The sequence below is a fragment of the Barbus barbus genome (genome assembly GCF_936440315.1).
Source record: "Barbus barbus genome assembly, chromosome: 12".
In the NCBI taxonomy this organism is placed as follows: Eukaryota; Metazoa; Chordata; class Actinopteri; order Cypriniformes; family Cyprinidae; genus Barbus; species Barbus barbus.
The window spans coordinates 30,586,750-30,610,201 of record NC_136740.1 but is presented as its reverse complement, the minus strand read 5'-3'; the positions used below and the strand labels follow the sequence as shown (position 1 = coordinate 30,610,201).

The 23,452-nt window shown below is 40.6% G+C and overlaps 1 protein-coding gene across 1 annotated transcript in view; it reads left to right on the top strand.

Annotated features, from left to right (window-relative positions):
* Window positions 1-23,227, top strand: part of LOC306878214 (leukocyte elastase inhibitor-like) — a gene marked incomplete at both ends in the record, with an annotated part of 62,571 nt that extends 39,344 nt beyond the window's left edge. Inside the window, 5 exons of the mRNA XM_079430412.1 lie at window positions 20,422-20,574; window positions 20,671-20,788; window positions 21,313-21,455; window positions 21,646-21,813; window positions 22,823-23,227. Coding sequence (XP_079286538.1) covers window positions 20,422-20,574; window positions 20,671-20,788; window positions 21,313-21,455; window positions 21,646-21,813; window positions 22,823-23,227 — 987 coding nt within the window. The remainder of the gene's footprint in view (window positions 1-20,421; window positions 20,575-20,670; window positions 20,789-21,312; window positions 21,456-21,645; window positions 21,814-22,822) is intronic.
* Window positions 23,228-23,452: the final 225 nt, after the last annotated feature.

The window sequence follows — 23,452 nt, the reverse complement described above, 5'->3', positions numbered from 1 at the left end:
TGTCTTGTTCTGTGTTTCAGGATGAGCATATGGATCTGTCAAACGTGCCCAGCGAGTACCTTGACCTGAAGAGAGTGTTCAGTAAGTCTCGAGCTGCTTCTCTACCTCCGCATCGTCCCTATGACTGTGCAATAGATTTATTACCTGGTACGTCTCCGCCTAAAGGCAAACTTTATTCACTTTCTGCCCCAGAGAGGGAGGCCATGGAGAAATATATTTCTGATTCTCTAGCAGCCAAGATCATTCACCCTTCTTCTCCAGTTGTGAAAAAGAAAGATGGGTCCCTTCGTCCCTGTATCGAGGGCTGAACAACATCACGGTGAAGAATACTTATCCTTTACCGTTGATGTCTTCTGCCTTTGAGCGTCTGCAGGGGGCATCCTTTTTCACAAAATTGGACCTCCGCAGCGCTTATCATTTGGTTCGCATAAGGGAGGGGGATGAATGGAAGACTGCTTTTAATACCCCCAGGGGGCACTTTGAATATTGCTTTCTTCCTTTTGGGCTTTCCAACGCTCCCGCGGTCTTCCAGGCACTCATTAATGACGTGTTGAGAGATATGCTAGATCAGTTCATTTATGTCTACCTGAATGACATACTGATATTTTCTCACTCTCTCCAGGAACATGTTCACCACGTCAGGCGAGTGCTTCAGAGGCTGTTAGAGAATGGTCTTTATGTCAAGGCGGAGAAATGCGCTTTCCATGCACAGTCTGTCCCCTTTTTGGGTTACATTGTGTCGGTCGAGGGGATGCGCATGGATCCGGACAAGAGTCAGGCTGTGGTTGATTGGCCAACTCCAGATTCCCGTAAGGACCTGCAGAGGTTTCTTCAATTTTTACCGGCGTTTTATTCGCAATTTCAGCCAGCTAGCAACCCCTTTGACTGCCTTAACCTCCACCAAGATTCCGTTCAGGTGGTCCAGCGCAGCGGAGGGGACCACGACTTCGGATTCCAGACTAGGAAAAATTGGTGGCTGGTAACCTATACTACATTCGAACGGAGATAGGCCCGTAGATGACACTGGTAACGAATTGTGGGCGTACTCCACCATTGACAGTTGTTGGCTCCATGAGGAAGGATTCTTGGAGACCAGACATCGCAACGTTCTCTCCAAATCCTGGTTGGCTCTCTCAGTTTGACCATTGCTCTGGGGATGAAACCCTGAGGACAGACTAACAGTCGCCCCCAGTAATCTACAAAACTCTTGCCAAAATTTGGACACAAATTGAGGTCCTCTGTCGGAAACCACGTCCGTCGGGAGGCCATGTAACCGAAAGACGTGGTTAACGACTGTTAACGCTGTCTCCTTGGCTGAGGGTAATTTGGGCAAGGGAATAAAGTGAACCGCCTTCGAGAACCGGTCCACCACGGTCAAAACTACCGTGTTACCTGAGAGGGTGGGAGGGCGGTGACAAAATCTAGAGCGATATGGGACCAGGGTCTCGAAGGGATCGGCAGTGGTTGAAGGAGCCCATCTGGGAGTCTATTGGAAGTCTTACCAGTGGCACAAACTGAGCAAGCCAAAACAAAACTGTGAACATCGCAAGCCATGAGTGGCCACCAAAATCGTTGCTTGACTAAAGATGTAGTACGACTGACTCCTGGATGACAAGCCACATTGGAACAATGTCCCCACTGAATGACGTCGGACCGTAATCCCTCTGGCACAAATAACCGGTTCGGTGGGCAGCCGACCGGAGGCGTTACCCCTTGTAAGGCCGTCTTGACCTTCGATTCGACCTCCCATGTGAGTGTGGAGACAATTAGGGTCTCCGAAAAAATGCACTCGGGAGTAGACGGGCGATCGGAACGGTCAAAAATACGTGATAAAGAATCGGTTTGATGTTCTTGGAACCCGGGCGATACGAGAGAGTAAAGTCAAAACGTCCGAAAAAAAGTGCCCACCGAGCCTACCTGGAGTTCAATCTTTTAGCAGTTCTAATGTATTCCAAATTCTTATGATCGGTCCACACGATAAAAGGTACCCCCGACCCTTCTAACCAGTGACGCCATTCCTCCAATGCTAACTTGACTGCCAACAACTCTCGGTTACCAATGTCATAATTACTTTCGGCAGGAGACAAACGGTGAGACAAAAACGCGCGCGGATGCATTCTGTCGTCTGCCGGAGAATGCTGGGATAGCACTGTACCTACCCCCACCTCTGACGCGTCGACCTCCACCACGAACTGACGTGATGGATCAGGGGTAACTAAGATGGGGGCTGAAACGAAGCGGCCCTTCAGTTTGGCAAACGCAGCCTCAGCTGCGCTAGACCACCTGAACGTGGTTCTGGGGGAGGTCAAGGCGGTCAGAGGCGAGGCTAGTTGGCTGAAATTGCGAATGAACCGCCGGTAGAAATTGGCGAACCCCAGAAACCTCTGTAGGGCCTTACGGGAATCTGGACTTGGCCAATCCACCACAGCCTTAACCTTCTCAGGATCCATGCGCACTCCCTCAGACAACACAATGTACCCTAAGAAAGGAACAGACTGTGCGTGAAAAGCGCATTTCTCCGCCTTGACAAAAAGCCCATTCTCTAACAGCCTCTGAAGCACTCGTCGAACATGCTGCATGTGCTCCTGGAGAGAAGAAGAAAAAATCAATATGTCATCCAGGTAAACATATATGAATTGATCGACCATGTCTCGCAGCACGTCGTTGACGAGTGCCTGGAAGACTGCCGGGGAGTTGGACAGCCCGAAGGGCATGACCAAGTATTCAAAGTGCCCCCTGGGGGTGTTAAAGGCAGTCTTCCATTCATCCCCCTCCTAATGCGGACCAAATGATAAGCGTTACGTAAGTCCAGTTTAGTGAAGATTGATGCTCCCTGCAACCTCTCGAAGGCTGAGGACATCAGCGGCAAAGGATATGTATTCTTTACCGTGATGTTGTTCAGCCCCCGGTAGTCAATACAAGGTCGCAGGGATCCGTCCTTCTTCCCCACAAAAAAGAACCCCGCCCCCGCTGGAGAAGAGGAGGGACGGATGAACCCCGCTGTTAGAGAATCAGAAATATATTTCTCCATAGCCTCTCTCTCTGGAACAGAAAGTGAATATAACTTGCCCTTAGGCGGAGACGTACCTGGCAGTAACTCTATAGCACAGTCATAGGGACGATGCGGAGGGAGAGAAGCAGCACGAGACTTACTGAACACCTACTTCAGGTCGTGATACTCCATGGGAACGTTTGACCAATCCACTGCCTCCTCCTGAAACGTAGAAACAGAAACAGACGGACAAGCAGACACAAGACAGGACTCATAACATTTACTGCTCCACTCCGATACAGATTTCTGCTGTCAGTCGATCTTGGGATTGTGTTCTGTGAGCCAAGGGTGACCTAAAACAATGGGAGCGAGGGGGGAGTCCAGAATGTAGAAGGATATGGTTTCAGTGTGGTTGCCAGATACAATGAGTGTGATGGCTCCAGTGGTGAACGAAATGGTAGGAAGTGCTTGGCCATTGAGAGCGTGGACGGCGATGGTGCGAGTGAGGGGTAGAAGGGGAGCTTGAACCTTTAGTGCAAATGTGTAATCCATGAAGTTACCCTCAGCCCCAGAGTCGAGTAGTGCTTGACAGTCGTGAGTGTGGGCTGACCATCGTAGTCTTACCGGAAGGAGTGTAGATGTTGATGAGGTCTTCTCAGCGGAGATCCCACCCGACAGTAGCCTCAAACTTACTGCCGGGTTAGCCCCTTTTACCGGGCAGGTACCAGCAAAATGTCCCGCTGCGCCACAGTAAAGGCAAAGGCCCAGGGATCTCCGCCTCTCCTTCTCCTCCCGGGAAAGCCGAGCTCGCCCGACCTGCATGGGTTCGTGATCGTAGACGGGGCTGACCACGCCCCTGCCGCTGGCTCATAAATCCTGTGTTGCTGCAGGAACCCGAGCGGGTAATAGCCGACGCTCGACTCGAGAGATTCGGGAATCCACCCGAATAGCCAGTTCAATCAACCCGTTAAGAGAAGTCGGTAAGTCCAGGGTATAAATCTCTTTCTGGACGCGGTCAGCTAGCCCATGCAGGAACATATCCCACTGCGCCTCCTCGTTCCACTGACACTCTGCCGCCAGCGTCCGGAACTCGATGGAGTAATCTGACACCGAACCTTCCTCTTGTTTCAGATCCGCAAGGATCCGAGCCGCCTCTCTTCCCGTGACCACACGGTCAAAAACTCTCCTCATCTCGGCGGAGAGTGTCTGGAACGAGGCACAGCATGGATCTTGGTTCTCCCACACCGCTGTTCCCCATAGCGCCGCTCTCCCCGTCAGAAGCGCGAGCACGAACGCCACTCTGCTCTGTTCACAGGCAAAGGTCCTGGGTTGAAGAGAGAAGTGCATCGAACAGCGAGTTAGAAATGCTCTGCAAAAATTCGGCTCACCGTTGTACCGCTCGGGAGTGGGTAGGCGGGGCTCCGACAGGGAGACGTTCTCAGGTGGTATGAGGGGAGTTAGCGGTGTGGGTGGCGCAGTGGGAACTCGCGGATGTTGTAGTTGCTGGGTGAGCTCGGACACCTGCGCCACAAGAGCCTGAATGGCCCGACCCGAGTCCTTCATGCTTCCCTCCTGGGCATCCATCCGCGAAACGGTGGATCTGATGAATTCCTCCAGAGAGGAAGCGGATCCGCTTGCTGCTTCCATGCGTGGTCAGATCGTTCTGTAACGATATACGAGCCGGAAGCAAAGATGCAAGCGATAACACTTTAATTCGTCAGGATATACAAACTGAACAAAGTCTCTCGGGTGGGATGGTGACGCAGGGACAAGATGGACAGCGTGCTGGTGACGAGTGGTGATGGTGAATCCAGTGCAGGTGAACATCCAGATGAGACGAGAACCACGAAGACTCCAGACAGACGAAGACCAGGAACACTGTAGCAGATGGCACACGATGAACAACACGGAGGACATCAAACAACGATCTGACAATGAGAGGAGAGTGCGGTGAGGCTTTATAGGTGAGTGGATTGGCAGTAGCTGGTCCGGGGAATGAGATCAGCTGGCGCGCTGATGTGCGCTGAGCGGTAACGCCCACTCACATCCACACACACAGAGAACAACAATTACACGAGACATGAAGAAACCAGTGAATTCATGAACCGTGACAGTCGCCTCGGGGGGTTATTGTTCGTCTCCGCGTTCCGAAGAATCTCCAGAGGCCATGAAGGATTCCTGGATAAAGTGTCCTGAAACAGGTTGGTGTAGCGGTTTCCAATGTCCAAAAGCGTTTCTATGTTGTAGGTGATCAGTGCTGATGTAAAATGAGTAAAAAGAGAAAGTAAAAGTAAGTAAAAAAGTAAGTTAAAGCAAAATCTCAGAGGAGCGGCCCGAACGGCGTCCGAACACAGCGGCGCCATTTTGTTTGTTGTCAGATCGTTGTTGTTCATGTCCTGTCGTGCTCTCTGTCTGATCTTCCAGTTCCCCGAGTCAGTTTTGCCTGCTTGCTGTTTCTCGATTCCCTGGAGGGTGAGAACTGGTTCGAGTTTTTCCCTGCCTGTGCTGGAGATTCTTCACTGCCGGATTATTCTACACTTCCACTGTGACTGTGTTTTGGAGTTGTCTAATAAAGACTATCTTTTCACTCGCAATTGGATCTTGAGTTTCTGTACCATGACACTTAGTTAATCGCGATCTCATAAAGCTCTGTTATAACACAATGAACCTTTCACAATGACTACACTTTGTGTATTAAAATGAGACGATTCGTGGGCATGCACAATTGCAGCACTGCTGTGAGTGGATTCTAACTTAATAACCTCTGATTGGTCATTGCATTCCAGAAATCAACAGCTGAGTCTGTGATTGGCTACATTGCGGAACCCTTTAAACACGTGTTATAAATAGAAACTCTGCCTAGCTTGCTCATGTTAATCATTTTAATGTTAATATTATTTGTTCTTTTTGCTTTTGTGCAACAGATAAATAATTTATTTGTTTTATGCATTTTAATGTTTAGATCATTTCTATTTTGCGGGAGTCCCACGAAAAAGTTTATTCTCCCGTGTCCCGCACACACACACAAGTCTCTTCCCATCCGCGCTCGCTCATCAAGTGTTGTCCCGCGCCGCGCCCTGTTGCGTTGGGTCCCTATACTTGCAGTGCAGGTTGCTATACTTTGTAACTACATGTCAACTAATTCTCATTCATTTGTAACTACATGTCTACTAACTCTCAGAGTAGACTGTTAGCGTAGGTTTAGGGTTAGTAGAATAAGTTGACATACCTGAAAAGTTTCTCATAGTCAGTATGTTGTATGTTGTAGACCCATCAAAATAAAGTGTTAGAAGATATTAAGCAGACAGTCTACTAATACTCTAATGACTGCTAGTTCATGTGCAGTTGCAAAGTTACTTACTGTTAGTAGAATATCTAAAGTGGATTATCAAAATAAAGTGTTACCTAAAATCAAGATATATTTTTATTGTAACTATAGACTACGTTGACAAGAGTGATGTAGAAGTTTTCACGATGACATTTACACTGGTGATGTTCTGAAGAGAAAACAGATTTCACAGTAATTGATCTAATTTTCATCAGTGAGAAAAAAAGGTGTTTTAAAGTTTCACAGTTATATATGAAATCACCCATAGATAGGAAGTACGTGCTATTGAATAAAACATAATTATATTTTCAGAATGACATAATTTTTTATCTCAAACATAGTCAGTGGGTAAAATGTCCAGGGACAATGGGATATTACTGTAGTTATTTTGTTCTGAACACCAAATCCTTAATTTTCCATCTAATGTATTCTAACTAATTAGCTGAATAAAAATACTTGGATTTTATATTTTAAAAAAGCTAATTACATCAGGTAGCTAGTTAGCTAGACTGTTAGCATCAGGCTTCATAATTACAAAATTATTTTTAAAAATCAATCATCAATAATTATTATATAATAATAAATCAATAATTCATGTATTGATTATATTCTTTGGTACGGAATGGTACGGAGTTGCCATATGGCAACAATTAATTTGTACTTATTTCCTTGTTATTCTGAATAAAATACAATATATTGCAATATGGTAATTAAAAGGGCCGGCCTTAGGGTAGTCAATAATGTGCTGTTTTTAAGTAAAATTACATTTGTATGTTCATCCAAAACACTTTTCCCCCCTGTCACCCTCACATGGTGGGCACCAGTTGAAGTGCTCCAAATTGCTCTGTTAACCTAATTTCTGAACATTTCTTCTCAAGGGAGATTTTTTTGGATCATCTTTGATGAGTAAATTACATATTTTTATTCACAAATCAACATTGTCTAACATAGTTTTATTGTAAATTGAGAAAATTTCAATGTTGCCACATGGCAACACTGTACCACTATGGAAAAATAGGTATGTTGCCATATGGCAACGCTGTACTTCAATTCCATTATGGCAACGCTGAGTTTGATTGGGATTTTTTTATAGATAGTAACATCAATAATATGATTGCAATTATTTATTTATTTGAAGTGTTTGTTGTAGTATAATTATATTTATGTATGAATAAAAAAAATTATTTATTCTTTTCAGAAAATGAATACAGCAATATTTTATGGAAAGCGCAATAGGAAGTGTGCAGAGTTAGCTCTTCCATCTGTTGACAATGAGGATGAGTTAGCTTCCAGTGACCGTACACTGTAAAAAACAAAATGTCAAATTTATGGTAAAAAAAACACGCCAGCTGTGGTTGCCAGAATTTTACCAGAAAAAATATAGTAGCAACATGTTAGGTTTTAACTTACATTTACATTTAAATACCGTAATTTCAAGAACTGATATAATGCTAATATACCAACATATTGAAGTACTGAAATCTGTTCTGTACCTTTGTAACACACTAATAACCACAAAAAGCAGGTGGTGATGAGAAAGTCATTATTATGGAAACATTATTATGTTATTTAAAAACAACAACAACAACAAAACATCCTATTTGAAGTGTAACGCAGGGAATTCTGGGAATGTCAATTTACAGTTATTCACTGTAAATTATACATTCTTTTTCACTTCCAAAAACAGTATACTACCGTAAAATTGTATATTAATGTCCAATACAGTTTTTCACCGTATATAGTAGGGGAACTTACCGTTAACAATTAAACAGGTTTTTACTGATTGATGACTGATGTCATTTTTTACAGTGTAACAATGAGTGTGTGTGTGCATGTGTATATGTGTCTGTATGTGTATGGCAGATTTTGATAGAAATTAAGATGGGATGCATCAATATTTAAAAGATATGTGCATTTCAATTGAAAATAAAATCATAATTTAATAGAAAAACTACGTTTTTGACATTTTCCATTGTGGTACACTGTTGCCATATGGCAACGTTTTCCTAAATACCCCCCAAAACATTTTTTTTTTCAAAAATCTCTTTTAATATGTGTAATTGAAGCTATTTTATGTAATAAAATCTTATTTGAAAAAATATTTCATGGTTAAAACATAAGGCGTACCCATAGAGGGTTAAGGGGGGCATTTTCCCCCACTTTATATACAATTGTATACATATAATTAAAAACAAAATTATAATAATTTTGTTATCAAAAGTTTAATGTAAAATTTGGGACAATAATCAAACAGTTAACAACATAACTGTTATGTAGATGTAGAATATAAACGTAGTTTAGGTGCTACATAGCAAGTTTAGTTGTAATTTGTAACCAGAGAGGTTTTTATTTCCTTCAACTAGTGCAAAGTTGTTTGACAAACTGTGTGTAGATTACAAAGCTATCGTCTCCTCTTCTGAGTGTTTTAAATGACTTCTGTGGTACTGACAGAGTACCAATATGTCACAAAAAATAGTGTAACACAGCCGATTTGATGAGAGGCGAGCGGATCCAAGAGCAAGCTTTTATTTATAAACACAGGCAGGGTCGAAACATCAGTAAACAGGTATGGCAAGGGCATATCAAGAGCAATCCAAAAAACAGACAAAATCCAACGACCGGTAAACAATATCCCAATAGGCTAGGCAAGAGGAGTAATTCGAAAACACAAGCAATAATCCAGGCAGGAGCAAACAGAGTCCGAACGACAAGACGAAAGGATTAATCCGAAATTCACAGGCGAGAATCAGAACACGGGAAAACATCTCGGTTACGTATGTAACCCTGGTTCCCTGAATAGGGAATGAGATGCTGCGATGACGATCGCCTTGGGAACAATACCATCACGCCAATTTGATTGGCCCAATAGCGCTTGGCACCACCCCCCACGCAAATGTGCGTATGCTATATCCGTGTACCGCGCGCTATTTCGCCAGATTTCCGAATGACGAAGGAAGCGCTATCAAGGTTCAGAACGGCCCCGTATCGCAGCATCTTGTTCCCTATTCAGTGAACCAGGGTTACATACGTAACCGAGATGTTCCCTTTCATAGGTTCACTTCAATGCTGCGATGATGATCGCCTTGGGAACACTATACCATAACGCCTTACGTACCTTAGATAGCTGGAGACCGAGGAAAGCGTCTGCTCAAGCGGATAAGACCAGGAGCAGGAGCCAGGAGACCCCTTCAGAAAAGCTTGAGAAGAGGCCACTGCTCTTGTAGAATGAGCACATATTCCTAGAGGCGAAGTCAAACCACGCGCCTCATAGGCTATGGAGAAAGCTTCCACTATCCAATGTTACATTCGTTGTTTGGTGACAGCACAACCTCTGTTTTTATCACCCAAACACACAAACAGTTGGTCAGACCTACGCCACTGAGCTGTGCGGTCGACATAGGTCATCAGTGCTCTCACAGGACACAGACTCAGACTGTCTGACCCCGCATTAGCAGGGGAGAAAGCCTCTAAGACCACTTGTTAAACAAAATGAATTTGAAGTGACCTTAGGAACATAATCAGGCCTTGGTCGCAGTAAGACTTTAACCAGCCCTGGGGCAAAGTCCAAGCACAAGGGGCTGACGGAAAGAGCCTGCAGGTCCCCTACTCTTTTAAGGGAGGATAAGGCCACCTGGCCACCAGGTCTTGAGGGTCAGAAATTTTTCTGACATGGATTCTGACGGCTCAAAAGGATGGCCTGTCAGGCCTTCCAGAAAAAAAGTTTCCACTTGAAATTGTACAAGCATCTTGTAGAGGGGGCCCTAGAATTAATGATTGTATCAGTAATCTCAGCCAAGAGACCAGAACACATTAACTCATTCCGCTCAGGGGCCAAGCCCACAGCCTCCATAGCTCTGGCCGAGGGTGCCAAATCGTGCCCCGAGCTTGTGTCAACAGAACGCGTTTGAGGGGAACCTCCCAAGGAGGGCCCACTAACAGACTGGTCAGGTCCAAGAACCATGGCTGGGTAGGCCACCACGGGGCCACTAACAGCAGGTTCTCCACTCTGTCCGTAACACAGTCTCATCCCAACTCGTCACATATTGACGCTTGGTTTTTGCGTCACTTTTCGACGTGAAGGGAAGGTAATTTTTTTTAAATAGGAAACACTTAGCGTATATTAATCATTTTTAAATAAATTATGCCAGTACTTGCATCTGCCTCCTATATCTTGCGTTTTCTTCACAGATGGTAGGTTTAGGGGCAGGGGTTGGGTAAGTCACTATTTTGACTGTTTACATTCAAAAATCACACCTCTACATATATGCAATAATGCCAACCTTATTATGACGATAAAATTCCCAATAGCGCGTTAGCATATCGACGCCGAAAAATTACGCTTCCCTTCACGTCGAAAAGTGACGCTAAAGGGATACCTTGAGCGTCAAAAAGCGACGCCAAAACCAAAGCGTCAATATGTGACGACTTGGGATGAGACCGGGTTGCTGTCCGATCGAATTCTGGACAGAACTGTTGGAAGCAGCCGGATCGGAGGAAAAGCATACAGCCTGGTCCTGGGCCATTCGTGGTGGGGGGGACAGAGAAAACCAGAGCGGACAGTGTGTAGTCATGCTTGAAACAAACAAATCAACTTCTGCTCGACCGAACTTCTGCCATATGAGATTCACTACTCGAGAATGCAATCTCCATTCCCCGTTCTCCAGTCTCGAGAGTAGATCTGCTCCTGAGTTCAGGTGCCCTGGGACATGGAGTGCTCTGACCGATAGGAACCTGCTTTGAGCCCAAAGAAGGACACTCCTCGCCAATCTGCAAAGGGGGTGAGAACGTAATCCTCCATGACGATTCAGGTACAAAACTACTGTCATGTTGTCCGTCCTGACCAGTTCGTGACAGCCCTTCAGTTGTGGTAGGAACCGTTTGAGGGCTAGGAAGACAGCCAGTAGCTCCAAACGATTTATGTGCCAGCCTCGGTGCTCCTTTGTCCACACTCCGCTGACTGGGTATCCTTGATGGACTGTCACCCAGCACATAAGAGACGTGTCCGTCGTGATTGTTTTGCGACAGCAACACGTTCCTAGCTGGACTCCTTCTAGAAGGAACTGGGGTCTCATCCAGGGCTTTAGAGCTCGAATGCCTCTGCGTGTCACCGTTAATTCTGCGAAGCGGATGACAATGAGATGAGATGTCCAGTGCGGATCGCATCGCGGACTAAACAGAGTAAACGAGAGGTGGTGGATTTTGTTTCTACATCAACGAAAGTTAGTGTTTTGTTTAGTTTAGTTTAGTTTAGTTTGCACAAAGGTAAATATATACAATAAAAACACGATAAACAAACAAACAAAAAATATATAATACAATCCATATACTGTGCAGGGAGAGGCAGAAAACCCAAAGGGCTTATTTAGAGCCTCCACCTAAACAATGAAAAACAAATAAACTCATGAAACTAAATGAAGAGCTAGATTACAATAACAAATATAGAGATACAAATTCATTACAACATATGTCGAATAAAAAAAAGAAAGAAAAAAAACTGAATATATTCAAAATAAACCATCTATGGTACATAATATACAAGATAAATTATTACAAGCAGCATTTAAATGATCTTTTATTCTTCTTTTATAACATATTAAAGAGGAAATTTTTTTTGCTAGATGAGATAAATCATTCCACAATTTAACACCCCTAAATCTTATTGACCTCTACAAGTGAGAACTTTAGGGAAATGAAAATTTGAAAGTTGACAAGTTAAATAACAATGAACCTGAGAATTTACTTTAAAATACATTTAAAATTGCTCTGGAATGTAACCCTCACTTGAATATATCTTATACATAAAAACACATATTTGAAGAATATTAATATCATAAACGGTAAGAACCTGAAGTTTATGAAATAAAGAAGCAGATGAAGTATATTTGTTTGATTTGGTTGCAATGCTAACAAAATGCTTCTGAAGAACAAAAATTATTTGATGAGTAGTAGGAAAAGTACTCGCCCAAACAATATTACAATATGAAAGATACGGATAAATTAAACTATAATAAAGCATAAGACGACTTTTTATTATACCAGTAGATTTATGTATTTTTCTGCTCACGTAATCAGCTTGTTCTTTCCAACTCAAAGTGTCATCAATAAATACTCCCAAAACGTTTGTAGTTGACACTTGAGGCACCTCAATAGACTTCATAATAATTTTTTATAAATCCTTTGGGTATATTTTTTTACCACTAAAAATGATCAAACTTGATTTTATTATATTTAACGATAATTTGTTTAAATTAAACCAATTTGCATAAGCAAGTAAACCATTATTTGCATTCTTGATCAATTAATTAAAATTTGAGTGAGCGAGAACTAAGGTTGTATCATCAGCAAACATTACTGGAGCAAAAATATTTGAAACATTTGACAGGTCATTTATATAAATAAGAAATAGTAATGGTCCAATATGGACCCCTGAGGAACCCCACAGAGTAGACTTGCTTTGCTAGAATAGCAACCCTTATAACAAACAAACTGTAAAACCATATTTATGCAATTTATCCAATAAAATGTAATGATTAACTGTATGAAAAGCTTTTGACAAGTGTAAAAAATTACTACAAGCAAATTCTTGATTTTCCAGTGCAAGGGTAACCTTGTCAATCAGGTGAAGCAAAGCCATATAAGTAGAGTGGTTTTTTGATGCTTATAAAGAATAGAATTTGAGTCTAAGTGAGAAAGAATCCGCTTATATATTATTTTTTCTAAAATTTTTGAGAAACATGGCAAAATAGATATAGGTCTATAGTTGTTAAAACATTGTGGATCATATGCTTTAAACAGATAAATAATTTTAGCTATTTTTAAATCCTCTGGTACAATGTTTTCAAAGAAAGAGGAAAAATGTGAACAAGTGGCTGAAATATTGAACATTTCACTGTTTGACAAGAAATACAGAAATATTATCATGACCAGCTGAAGCTAATTTTAATTCATCAATAATTTCACTTATTTCCTGAATTTCAGGTGAGATAATAGGAAAGTTTCCTGATATTTAGTCCAGGGGTACACCATTACCAATAGGGATATTATTAGCTAATTTATGACCAACATTAACAAAAAATTCATAAATTGCATCTAGATGTCAAATGGATCATTAAAAGAATTTTTGCCATCCACAAAGTCTGAAGGTAATTCCGAGTTGGTCTTTTCTCTTTGCAGCAACTGTTTTATTAATTTCCATGTGGATTTAATATCATTTGAACGTTTCTTAAATTTTTCACCAAAGTATGTCTTTTTTGCTGATCTAATAGAATGGTTATATTTATTTCTGTAAGATTTATAAACACCATAGGTGAGAGGAGTGGGATTTAAAATATATTTTCTATAGAGTTTGTTGGGGCAGGCCTTTGATAAAATCGCTCGGCTGTGGCTGAAGTCAGTTGTAGTTCTTGTGTTTCTCTTTTTCTTCAGTTATTCTGCTTGTTAACAGCAGCTGTTCCTCACTAATGCTCAATCAGCACTTAATTAATCACATAACTATCTCATTAACTTTAACACAGTAACTTAACTTCAGTGTTACTTTAACACTATTTGGAGTAGGACCAAATACACTCTGAAGCAGTGTTGATTTAACACTGGGGATTTTACTGTGTATAAGGCCCTAAATGGTTTAGCTCCTGCGTACCTAACTCGTCTTCTACCACGCTACAATCCAACCCGCTCCCTAAGGTCGCAAAACTCTGGACTTTTGGTAGTACCTAGGATAGCAAAGTCCACTAAAGGAGGTAGAGCTTTTTCACATTTGGCTCCCAAACTCTGGAATAGCCTTCCTGATAACGTTCGGGGTTCAGACACACTCTCTCTGTTTAAATCTAGATTAAAGACACATCTCTTTAGCCAAGCATTCACATAATGCATCTTATAATCTTATATTGCAGTTATATCTGATCAAATGTACATTACTATTATTCTTTAGCTTGAGTTGAACAAATAATTTTCGCTTAGATGGAACAGCAGCTACGCTAATTATGTCTCTATTTGTTTCTCTGTTGATTAACATCCCGTGGTAACTAGGAATTACAGAAGCTTCAGTCTGGATCCAACCCTTAAATGATCTGAGATGACCGAACACCTGAGAAAAGATAATGCCAACCCCTCAGAGGACCTCAGAGGATGCCGACGCTCAGACAACATACAGAATTACCACATTTTGCCATAAGTTAAATATATTAAGGCTCTGCAATATATAAATATATTGTGGAAACTTAATTTCCTGTAGAGCTGCTTTGCAAAGATTTGAATCGTAAAAAGTGCAATACAAATAAACTTGAACTTGAACTCACAAGCAAGTCTCAAGTCAAATCCCAAGTCCTCAAAGAGTTAAAGTTAATGAGATAGTTAAGTGACTAATTAAATGACGATTGCGCATTAGTGATGAACACCTGCTGTTAACAAGTGGCATCACTGAAGAAAAGAGAAACACAAGAATTACAACTGACTTCTGCCAAAGCCATGGATGAAATCAATTGAAAAAAAAGACATTAAATCTCTCAAGAGCTGATTAAACTACTCCACAAACAACATCACCAGCTTCACGCATTACTAACCAGACTGATTTTATTTTATGTCTGGAGAATCTCTTATTGAGAATTAACAGAGGTTTAGATGATGGTTTACTGCTCAAGAAAAAAAAAAAAAAAAAAACACGATGCCATAATTGTAGTCAGTGTTTGCTTTAGTTTGTCTCTTGACCCTTTTAGCTTTCAACGTAATTTGCTTCTAAAGTAATTTCAATATTGTTTCAAATTAAACATTTGTGCATTGTTAAATCAGAAGCTTGAAGAAACAGATTAATAATTTTTTTCTGCTTGTAGCATTTCTGAGTGAACATCATGGAGTGGTCTTTCTCCTTGGTTTATTGGCTGACAATCAGCTACTACAGAACTGCGAAAAAAAGGTCCTATCCAACAAAAGCTACCGTAATGCTTCAGTAATAAATAAAGACCTTTACCAGCTCAGGCTTTTAGACATGTACACTGTTGTTTTTGTATACCGATATTAAGGATTAAAACATATGATTTACATCCATATTATCCAAAAGCAATCTATAATCACCAGATCTATAATTATCTCTCAGTTGAATGGATGTAGACAGGAGTCTCAGTTCCTTTCTCCCGGTGTCCGTCCTAACTCAGGCGAGTTTAGACCACTTGAAACTCGAAACAAGGTTTAATTCAGGTTCTGATAACTGGTTATTAATATTTAATCACTCAGAGAATGAATTTAAAAGTTTAACGAATCACCCATACAACGGTTTCGTTTTATTTAAAAACAATAACTCATAAGCAAATACAAAAAATAACAGCGAGTAGTCTTCACCACAGAATGTCAGCCTCGTACATCCGTTCTAAAAGCATTTTATAGTCTTGCATATCATTTGCATTAATCTCTTTCCAAAACCTTCTCTCTCGTCTCTGTCTGTGTCTGCCCCCTCCTCTCGTGCAGACAGGAAGCGTAACCTTTGCAATAGACACCACATCAAGACAGAGTCAAAAGGTCAGTAGAAAAGATTACAACATCTCTACCATTATCGTGGGAAGTCGTGGCCTAATGGTTAGAGAGTCGGACTCGTAATCCAAAGGTTGCGGGTTTGAGTCCATTGTAGGTGGGGGGAGTGAATGTCCAGCGCTCTCTCCACCCTCAATACCACGACTGAGGTGCCCTTGAGCAAGGCACCGAACCCCCAACTGCTCCCCGGGTGCTGCAGCATAAATGGCTGCCCCCTGCTCTGGGTGTATGTTCACGGTGTGTGTGTGTTCACTGCTGTGTGTGTGTGTGTGTTCACTGCTGTGTGTGTGCACGTTGGATGGGTTAAATGCAGAGCACGAATTCCGAGTATGGGTCACCATTCTTGGCAGTATGTCACTTCACTCACACTTCACTCCTATTGCTCGTGCCTATTGCTATTTTAAACTATTAAAATATTTGAAAATATTTGCTATTTGAAAATTGCAACACTTTGCACAACATATGCGGATTATGAATATATGTGTCTAAACCGCAACCTCACACCTCTGGCAGGTGCGAGCAACACCTTACGCTTCGGTTCAACTAGAAGTTCCATTCTGCACGCATGTTGCAAAATGCATCTCCTGGTTTTTAACCTTTTTGTTACAAAACAAGTAAAATAACCACATAGAAAACAAAACCACAAAGCAAACAATATCTGTGCTCTCAGAATATACAGCACATACTTCTTAATACAGCATTTTGACATTTATACTTCTGTAAGAGAGAATGTAGGGCACCTTGTCTCAAAAAAAAGATTTTTTATTGCCCCTCATAAAAATTCCATCCCCCCACCCATAACTGGACATCTGTTCGGACACCTGTTTGTACACACCCACCCGTCTAAGTGGCCATCTGGTTATCCACCCCAGTGATCTTAAGGAATTTATGACAATGTTTTTTTTTTTTTTGTGGGGGTGCCATTGTTATGTGCTTTAAACTTTAAATGATGAAATTGTGTTAAATGGGATAAACGGAAGTTTTTATTAAAGTGTTTTCACACACATATCAAGAAAAAACATCAAACATACGCCTAAAACGACTCTTTTTCCCTACAAGTCGAGACGTGCTAGTGTTGTTAAAACAGTTTTAGGAAAAACGTAGAAAATAAAATAAAAAGCATCTGACATGTTAGTTAAACAATACGGCAGTTTTTCTGTCATTACAATTTAAAACTAGTTAGTTTGACACCGTTAAATAAAAAGAAGAAGAGGTGAGCGCGTTCGTTCATCTATAACAAAATACATCTGACTCGTTAGTTAAAACAATAAGATACATGTCAAAATCTATAAATCAGATCCTTAAATTTAGAAATATTTCACTTACTCATAATTATCTTTTGCTGAATTTCTTTTGATAGTTTAACCCTGTTAACCCTAATTTCAGAACAGTGAAATATGGGAAAATGATCAGACAAGTCTGAACAGAACACACCAGATTTAATTCCTTGACTTAGAGAATTTGTTAAAATGTTATCAATTAAAGTTGCTTAAATTTTCTTTAACTCTTGTAGGTTTATGAATAAGAGGAAAATAATAACTAGAGTAAAGAATATTTAGGAAATCTGCTGTAGGGGTATCAAATTTCTTTTTTAGGAGATTTATGTTAAAATCACCCAAAATATAACAATATTTATGCACATTGTTTATCAAATCAAGTAAGTTGGCAAAAGTATCATTAAAATATTGAATATTGGAATCAGGTGCTCGGTAAATAACACCAACAATAATATTTCTTCCTCCATGACCAGTTGAGAGCTCAACAAATAAATGTTCCACATTAATTCTATCTGAATTTAAGTCAAGATCATCCCTAATTTTAAATTTATAATCTTCATGAATAAACAAATATACTCCACCTCCCAACAAGTTCTTTCTAACATAATGAACATGAATTTAAACATTTCTCTAGAGTTTTCATTTAACCATGTTTCAGATAAAGCAATAATAGAAAACTGATGTTTAAGTAAAGATAAATAATGAATAAAATTATCAGAATTCCTAGATAAACTTCTTATGTTCAAATGAAAAGTAGAAAAAAACATTAGAAGGCAAAGATCTACATAAATCATTAAACTGATTTTCAGTATAAAAACTACAAGAGTTTGAAGCATTCAATGATGAAAAATAATTTAAATCTGGGTCAACATCCAAGTTATAAGAATCAACTGTAGAAAGATCAAATGACTTAAAGGTCTCAGCTTCAAAAACAAATTTGTTGGAATCAATAATGTATATAAAGTTTATTAAAATGCAACAAATAACTAATAATAAATCTATTGAACCAAACTCTGAACACTTGCCTTCCTTTGTTTTGGTGGATTTTGGATAGGTGGATGAACAGTAAGTTTGTCGTATTTCAGATATGCAATGTCACCTCTTTCTCGGGCTGCCTTCATTGCTGGAAGTAATTCTCCCCTTCTTTGCCGGATGGTTCCAGGGAAGTCCTCGTTAACAAAAATGCCAGAGCCCTTTAAGTTCTTTGCTTTATCCAAAACTGCAAGTTTATCCTTCAATCGCAAAAATCTGACAACAATAGGTCAGGGCTTCACTGATGATACCACTGACTTCCCAACTCTATGAGCCCAATCCAACTCTATTTTCCGATGATCCAGCTGTAATTTTTCACTGAAGAGTTTTCTCACTTTTTCTTCAGATTCAGACACCTTTTCTCTTACAGACTCCTTAATGCCTTCCACAACAATATTTTGGTGTCTTGTCTGGCCTTCCAGATATTCTGTCTTGTCTGAAATTGTGATCAAACTTTTGCAGATTGTGTCCAGATCTGTCCTGGTTTCATTACAATTTGAAGACCATGTCTTACATGAGATTTTAAGATCATCAAGTTCTTTTTGAGTCATTTCTAGACTCACCTTAATATCATAAACTTGCTTTGACAGGTCATCAATCCTTCTGTTTGAGGAGTCAACAATGATTTGTACACAAGTTTTGAAACTTCTTTCTTGTTGTTTGAGCAAGGTTCTATAGAAGCCTTTTTGCTGTTCCAACAGTTCACCATGGTGACATATTCCTCAGTGCTGTTGTTTGTAGCCTTAGGTGGCATGGTTTGATCAACAAGGCCTATTAGGCCCAAAGATCTCCTAAAGCCAAAAACCTCCACAAAGTACCAATAAAATCCACAATTTTGCCATTTAACGTTGATTAGACTCTTCTTAACACAATCTTCAAAAGAAAAAATTTACTTTAGGTAGGATTCTTCAGATTCCAGTTTGATTGAAAACCTTACACAAGTTCAGAAAAACATAGTGGCAGCCATCTTGTCCTAGTCATGTGTGTTCAGATATAACAACACTGAAAAGGGTATGCTGTCCTAACTTAGAGCTACTCTTCATAAACTATAAACCTTTCTGAATGTGTAGGTGCCTCCAGACGCATGCGTTAGCTCCACGATGCAACAGCTGGCCAAACAAATAACTGAAATGGAGCTAAGGTACCCAGACTAAGCCAGAACAGCCAGGCACAAGAACAGTTTTTTTCGCACAGACTATATTTAGCCTCAACAATTAAACTTTCTAATTGTGCATAGTCAATCAGATCTGGCATATTTATACACAGAACCCAAAACCCACAGCATTGGCTGCCCACTGCTCTGTGTGTGTGTGTGTGCGTGTGAGTGCGTGCGTGCATGTGTGTGTGTGTGTGTGTGTGTGTGCACTTAGGTGGGTTAAATGCTGGGCACAAATTCCAAGCATGGGACACCATACTTGGCCACACGTCACATCCTTTCCTTCATAACATGGGCTTCATAGAAAGTGTTACAGAATATTTTATTAGCCAACCAAACGCAAAGCTTCCATGAAGAATTTTTTTTCCCAGCAAGCCAAATGCAGTTACCTGGATGAGCGTGTGTTATTACTTTTTACCGTTAGTTATCAGGGAATTAATGCTGCATTCACTCCCTATCATAACTACTGTAATTCTGAGATGACAACACGTGACGTTCTACTTGGATCTGTTCACACTCTTGGACTCAGACATGGAACTATCGCACTATCAATGCCTAAACATAGCGCCTAATGTGGTCAGGTGGTCATAGCTCTCAGAAAACTCCCAGTTCACAAGTTGTAATAACGAGTTCTACGAAGACCTGAATGCTTTTAACAAGTTGGTATCTTGTAATTACGGTAATTATAAAATGGCCTGAAGGCACCTTCGGAATGTGGTAACTGACCAATCAGAATCGCGCATTCCACAAATTTCATAAATGTTTTGATCATTTTTGCAGTTTTTTTGGTGATTTTTACCCTACCCAATAAAAAATGACAGACAAAAACTGCTTTTATATTTCACATCATGCTATATTATTACCAAATATTGGATTCAATATTTTTATGAGCCCAATATTTTAGGGTGCATGAGCTCAGATCAACAAGACGACCAATCAATCAGTTCCAAAAACAAAACCTGTGCTAATTAAAAGACAAGTTGACAAAAAGATTGAATCCATGATTTGGTGATAATACTGCATAATGAAATATTTACAAGCAATTTTACAAAGCCAGTAATTTCTGACTGTGAACACCAAAGGGATTTAATTCTACCATAATATCTATGTGTAGGTCCTGGGTTTTACCAATCCTGCTGAAAAAACAGAGGACCAAATTCATTCCAGCTTCAATAAGCTCATGAGTGAACTGAACAAACCAGGAGCCCCGTATGTGTTGAGTCTCGCCAACCGCCTCTACGGAGAGCAATCCTACCAGTTTGTTGAGGTAAGACTCAAACCAAATAATTCCAGGTTTGTTCGTGGTATTAAAGGACAGGGTTCTGGAAATGCTCTCTAATTCAATCGGTTTGCTCTGTTACAGAAATTCCTTAATGATGCAAAAAGATACTATGAAGCCGGACTGGAGGAGGTGGACTTCAAGATGAAATCAGAGGCTGCACGGGTCGACATCAACAAATGGGTGGAGAAAAACACTCAAGGTGAAAACCAGCATTATCGTAATTTAAAGTTATTCTAGTCTACACTCTTACAAACAAATATTTTTAATAAATGAATGGTTATTTATAGAGCTTAAGGTTTAGTTGCTTTAGATTGGCTCTTTGGAGGATAAAAATGTGGAAATGTGAAGCTCTTCATAGTTGTTTGGAACAGTGTTATTTTTGCATCTTTGAGATCCTATTATAGTTCTTATTAATATTTTAAATTGTGATAGTTTTAGTTATTTTGTTGTATTTTTAACAACTAGCTGAAATAAAATGTTTAAGGGATTTTTTTATATTTTATTAAAACTTTTTAAGTAATGACCTTTTTACTGGTTTTGCTTTTAGTTAATGATGATCAAATTAAACACCAATTAATTAAAATTGATGGTTATTTGTAAGATTTTAAGATTTTTTATTATATGTAGATCTTGAGTTGCTCTATTCTCTTTGGAGAATAATAAAAATTATTGATGTCTTGTACAGTGCCATGTATTGAATTTAATGTGAATTCATAATTTCAGAGAAGATCAAGGACTTGCTTCCACAGGGATCCATTGATTTGATGACGAAACTGGTCTTGGTGAACGCCATCTACTTCAAGGGGAACTGGGAAGAGAAATTCCCAAAGGAAGCCACCAGAGATGGACAGTTTAAGCTGAACAAGGTGAGATTTCATGCTTTTGTTAATTTAACGTAATGAAATTAAATCACTGTAAAAGTGATACGCTGACTTAACTTAAAAAAACTTTACTTTTCAACTTTACAATTCACTTAACTTATTTTTTAAAATTATTATTTACTTAATAATTTTAAGGCAACGGCTTTCCTCATCGATGTGTTTGTATGCTTGGCAGACTCAAACTAAACCAGTGAAGATGATGCATCAAACAGCAGAGTTTCCTCTGGCCTTCATCCCAGAGTTGGACAGTCAGGTTCTAGAGCTGCCGTATGTCGGGAGAAATCTCAGCATGTTAATCATCCTTCCTAATGAGATTCAAGACCAAACCACTGGCCTTCAGAAGGTGAGACACCACAGGTTCTGCTCCCAAAAGTGGTATTTTGCAGCGAAGCCAAAGGAAATTCATCTTGGGTTCCCTAAAGGACCTTTCATACCCCTTTTCCACCAAAGCAGTTCCAGTGCTGGTTCGGAGCCAGAGCCTAGTTTCAAACCGGTTCTTTGTTTTTCGACACCCAAAGCACCAGCTCCGAACCAGGAAAAGTGGTTCGTAAGTAGCACCAAAACATTGCTGGGCTAGAAGGAAGTACCGCTTGCGTCAATGGCTGGGGGCGGGGTTACCGTGACCAACAAGACGAATAGAAACTTTGGACCACCATATTTGAAATAGCAGCTAAACGCGAACACGTTTGATTCGCCGTGTTTGGATGCCGATGTAGGTTCGCAAAGCCATGAACATCAATAGCAACGCAATGTCCGCCGTTGTTGATAGTTTGTTTAGGCTTGTTGGGGATGGATCGGCGCTGCGCGGACCGTTCGGTGTGAGGCATCGGGGTGCTGCGGGAGTGACTGGAAAGCAGACGACTCTTTATCCTTTTGGATCGCTCTCGCGGTGCTTTAGTGTGTTGTGTGCCGATTGATCGATCGGTCTGCGTGGCGCTGATGCACCTCGAACAAGCCTGTTGTGCCGCGCTAGTGAACCGAAACATGAAACGTATTGTGACGTAAGACCTGGCTCTGTATTGGCTCTCTAGCCTGTGGAAAAGCAACCAGTTCTTAAAAGGCTCGCCAGTCGAACCAACTAAGAACCGGCAATAGCACTGGCTCTGAACTAGCACCTGGTTGGAAAGGGGGTATCAGAGAACTGTTCTTAAAAGAAACAAGGAAACAAGAAAAAAGGAAACTTGGAATGAAAAGAGTCCATGGATGTTAAAGGTTCTTCACTGAACCATCAATGAAAATATCCAGAGTGTATTTGGTTTGTTGTTTCATTGTATGTTGACTGCAAGCATACATGTGCAGTGTTCTTAGTATTCATGTTGGTTTCATTCATACCATTTTTATATCTTATCCAGCTTGAAAAGGCACTGACCTACGAGAAGCTCATGGAGTGGACCAAACCCAGCATGATGCGTCAACAAGAAGTTCAAGTATCTCTCCCCAAATTCAAGATGGAGGAAACCTATGACATGAAGAGTCTTCTGATCAGCATGGGAATGGAGGATGTGTTTGATGGGCAGAAGGTGAATCTTTCAGGCATGTCACCCAACAATGATCTGGTGGTTTCGAAGGTGATTCATAAAGCCTTTGTTGAAGTAAACGAGGAAGGAACCGAAGCAGCTGCTGCCACCGGTGTTGTCGTGATGGTAATGTGTCTGAGGATCCCGCAGGTCTTTAACGCAGACCGTCCGTTCCTCTTCTTCATCCGACACAATCCAACCAAGAGCATTCTGTTTTATGGACGCTTCTGTTCTCCGTGAGCAAGTCCTGTGCTTTGAGACCCTTCCAGCTGCCCTTACGAAAAAGAAGTTTATGCAAGTGTGCTATTAGTATACTTTTAAACTAAAAATAAGAAAGTATACTTTGTCTACTTTTTATGTACTTCTCAGAAATATACTTAAAATGGCATTTAAGTATTCTTGACTTATACTTTGAAAAATATATTTGAGCTATACTGTGCTCCTAGAATCAGTGTTTTCATTGTT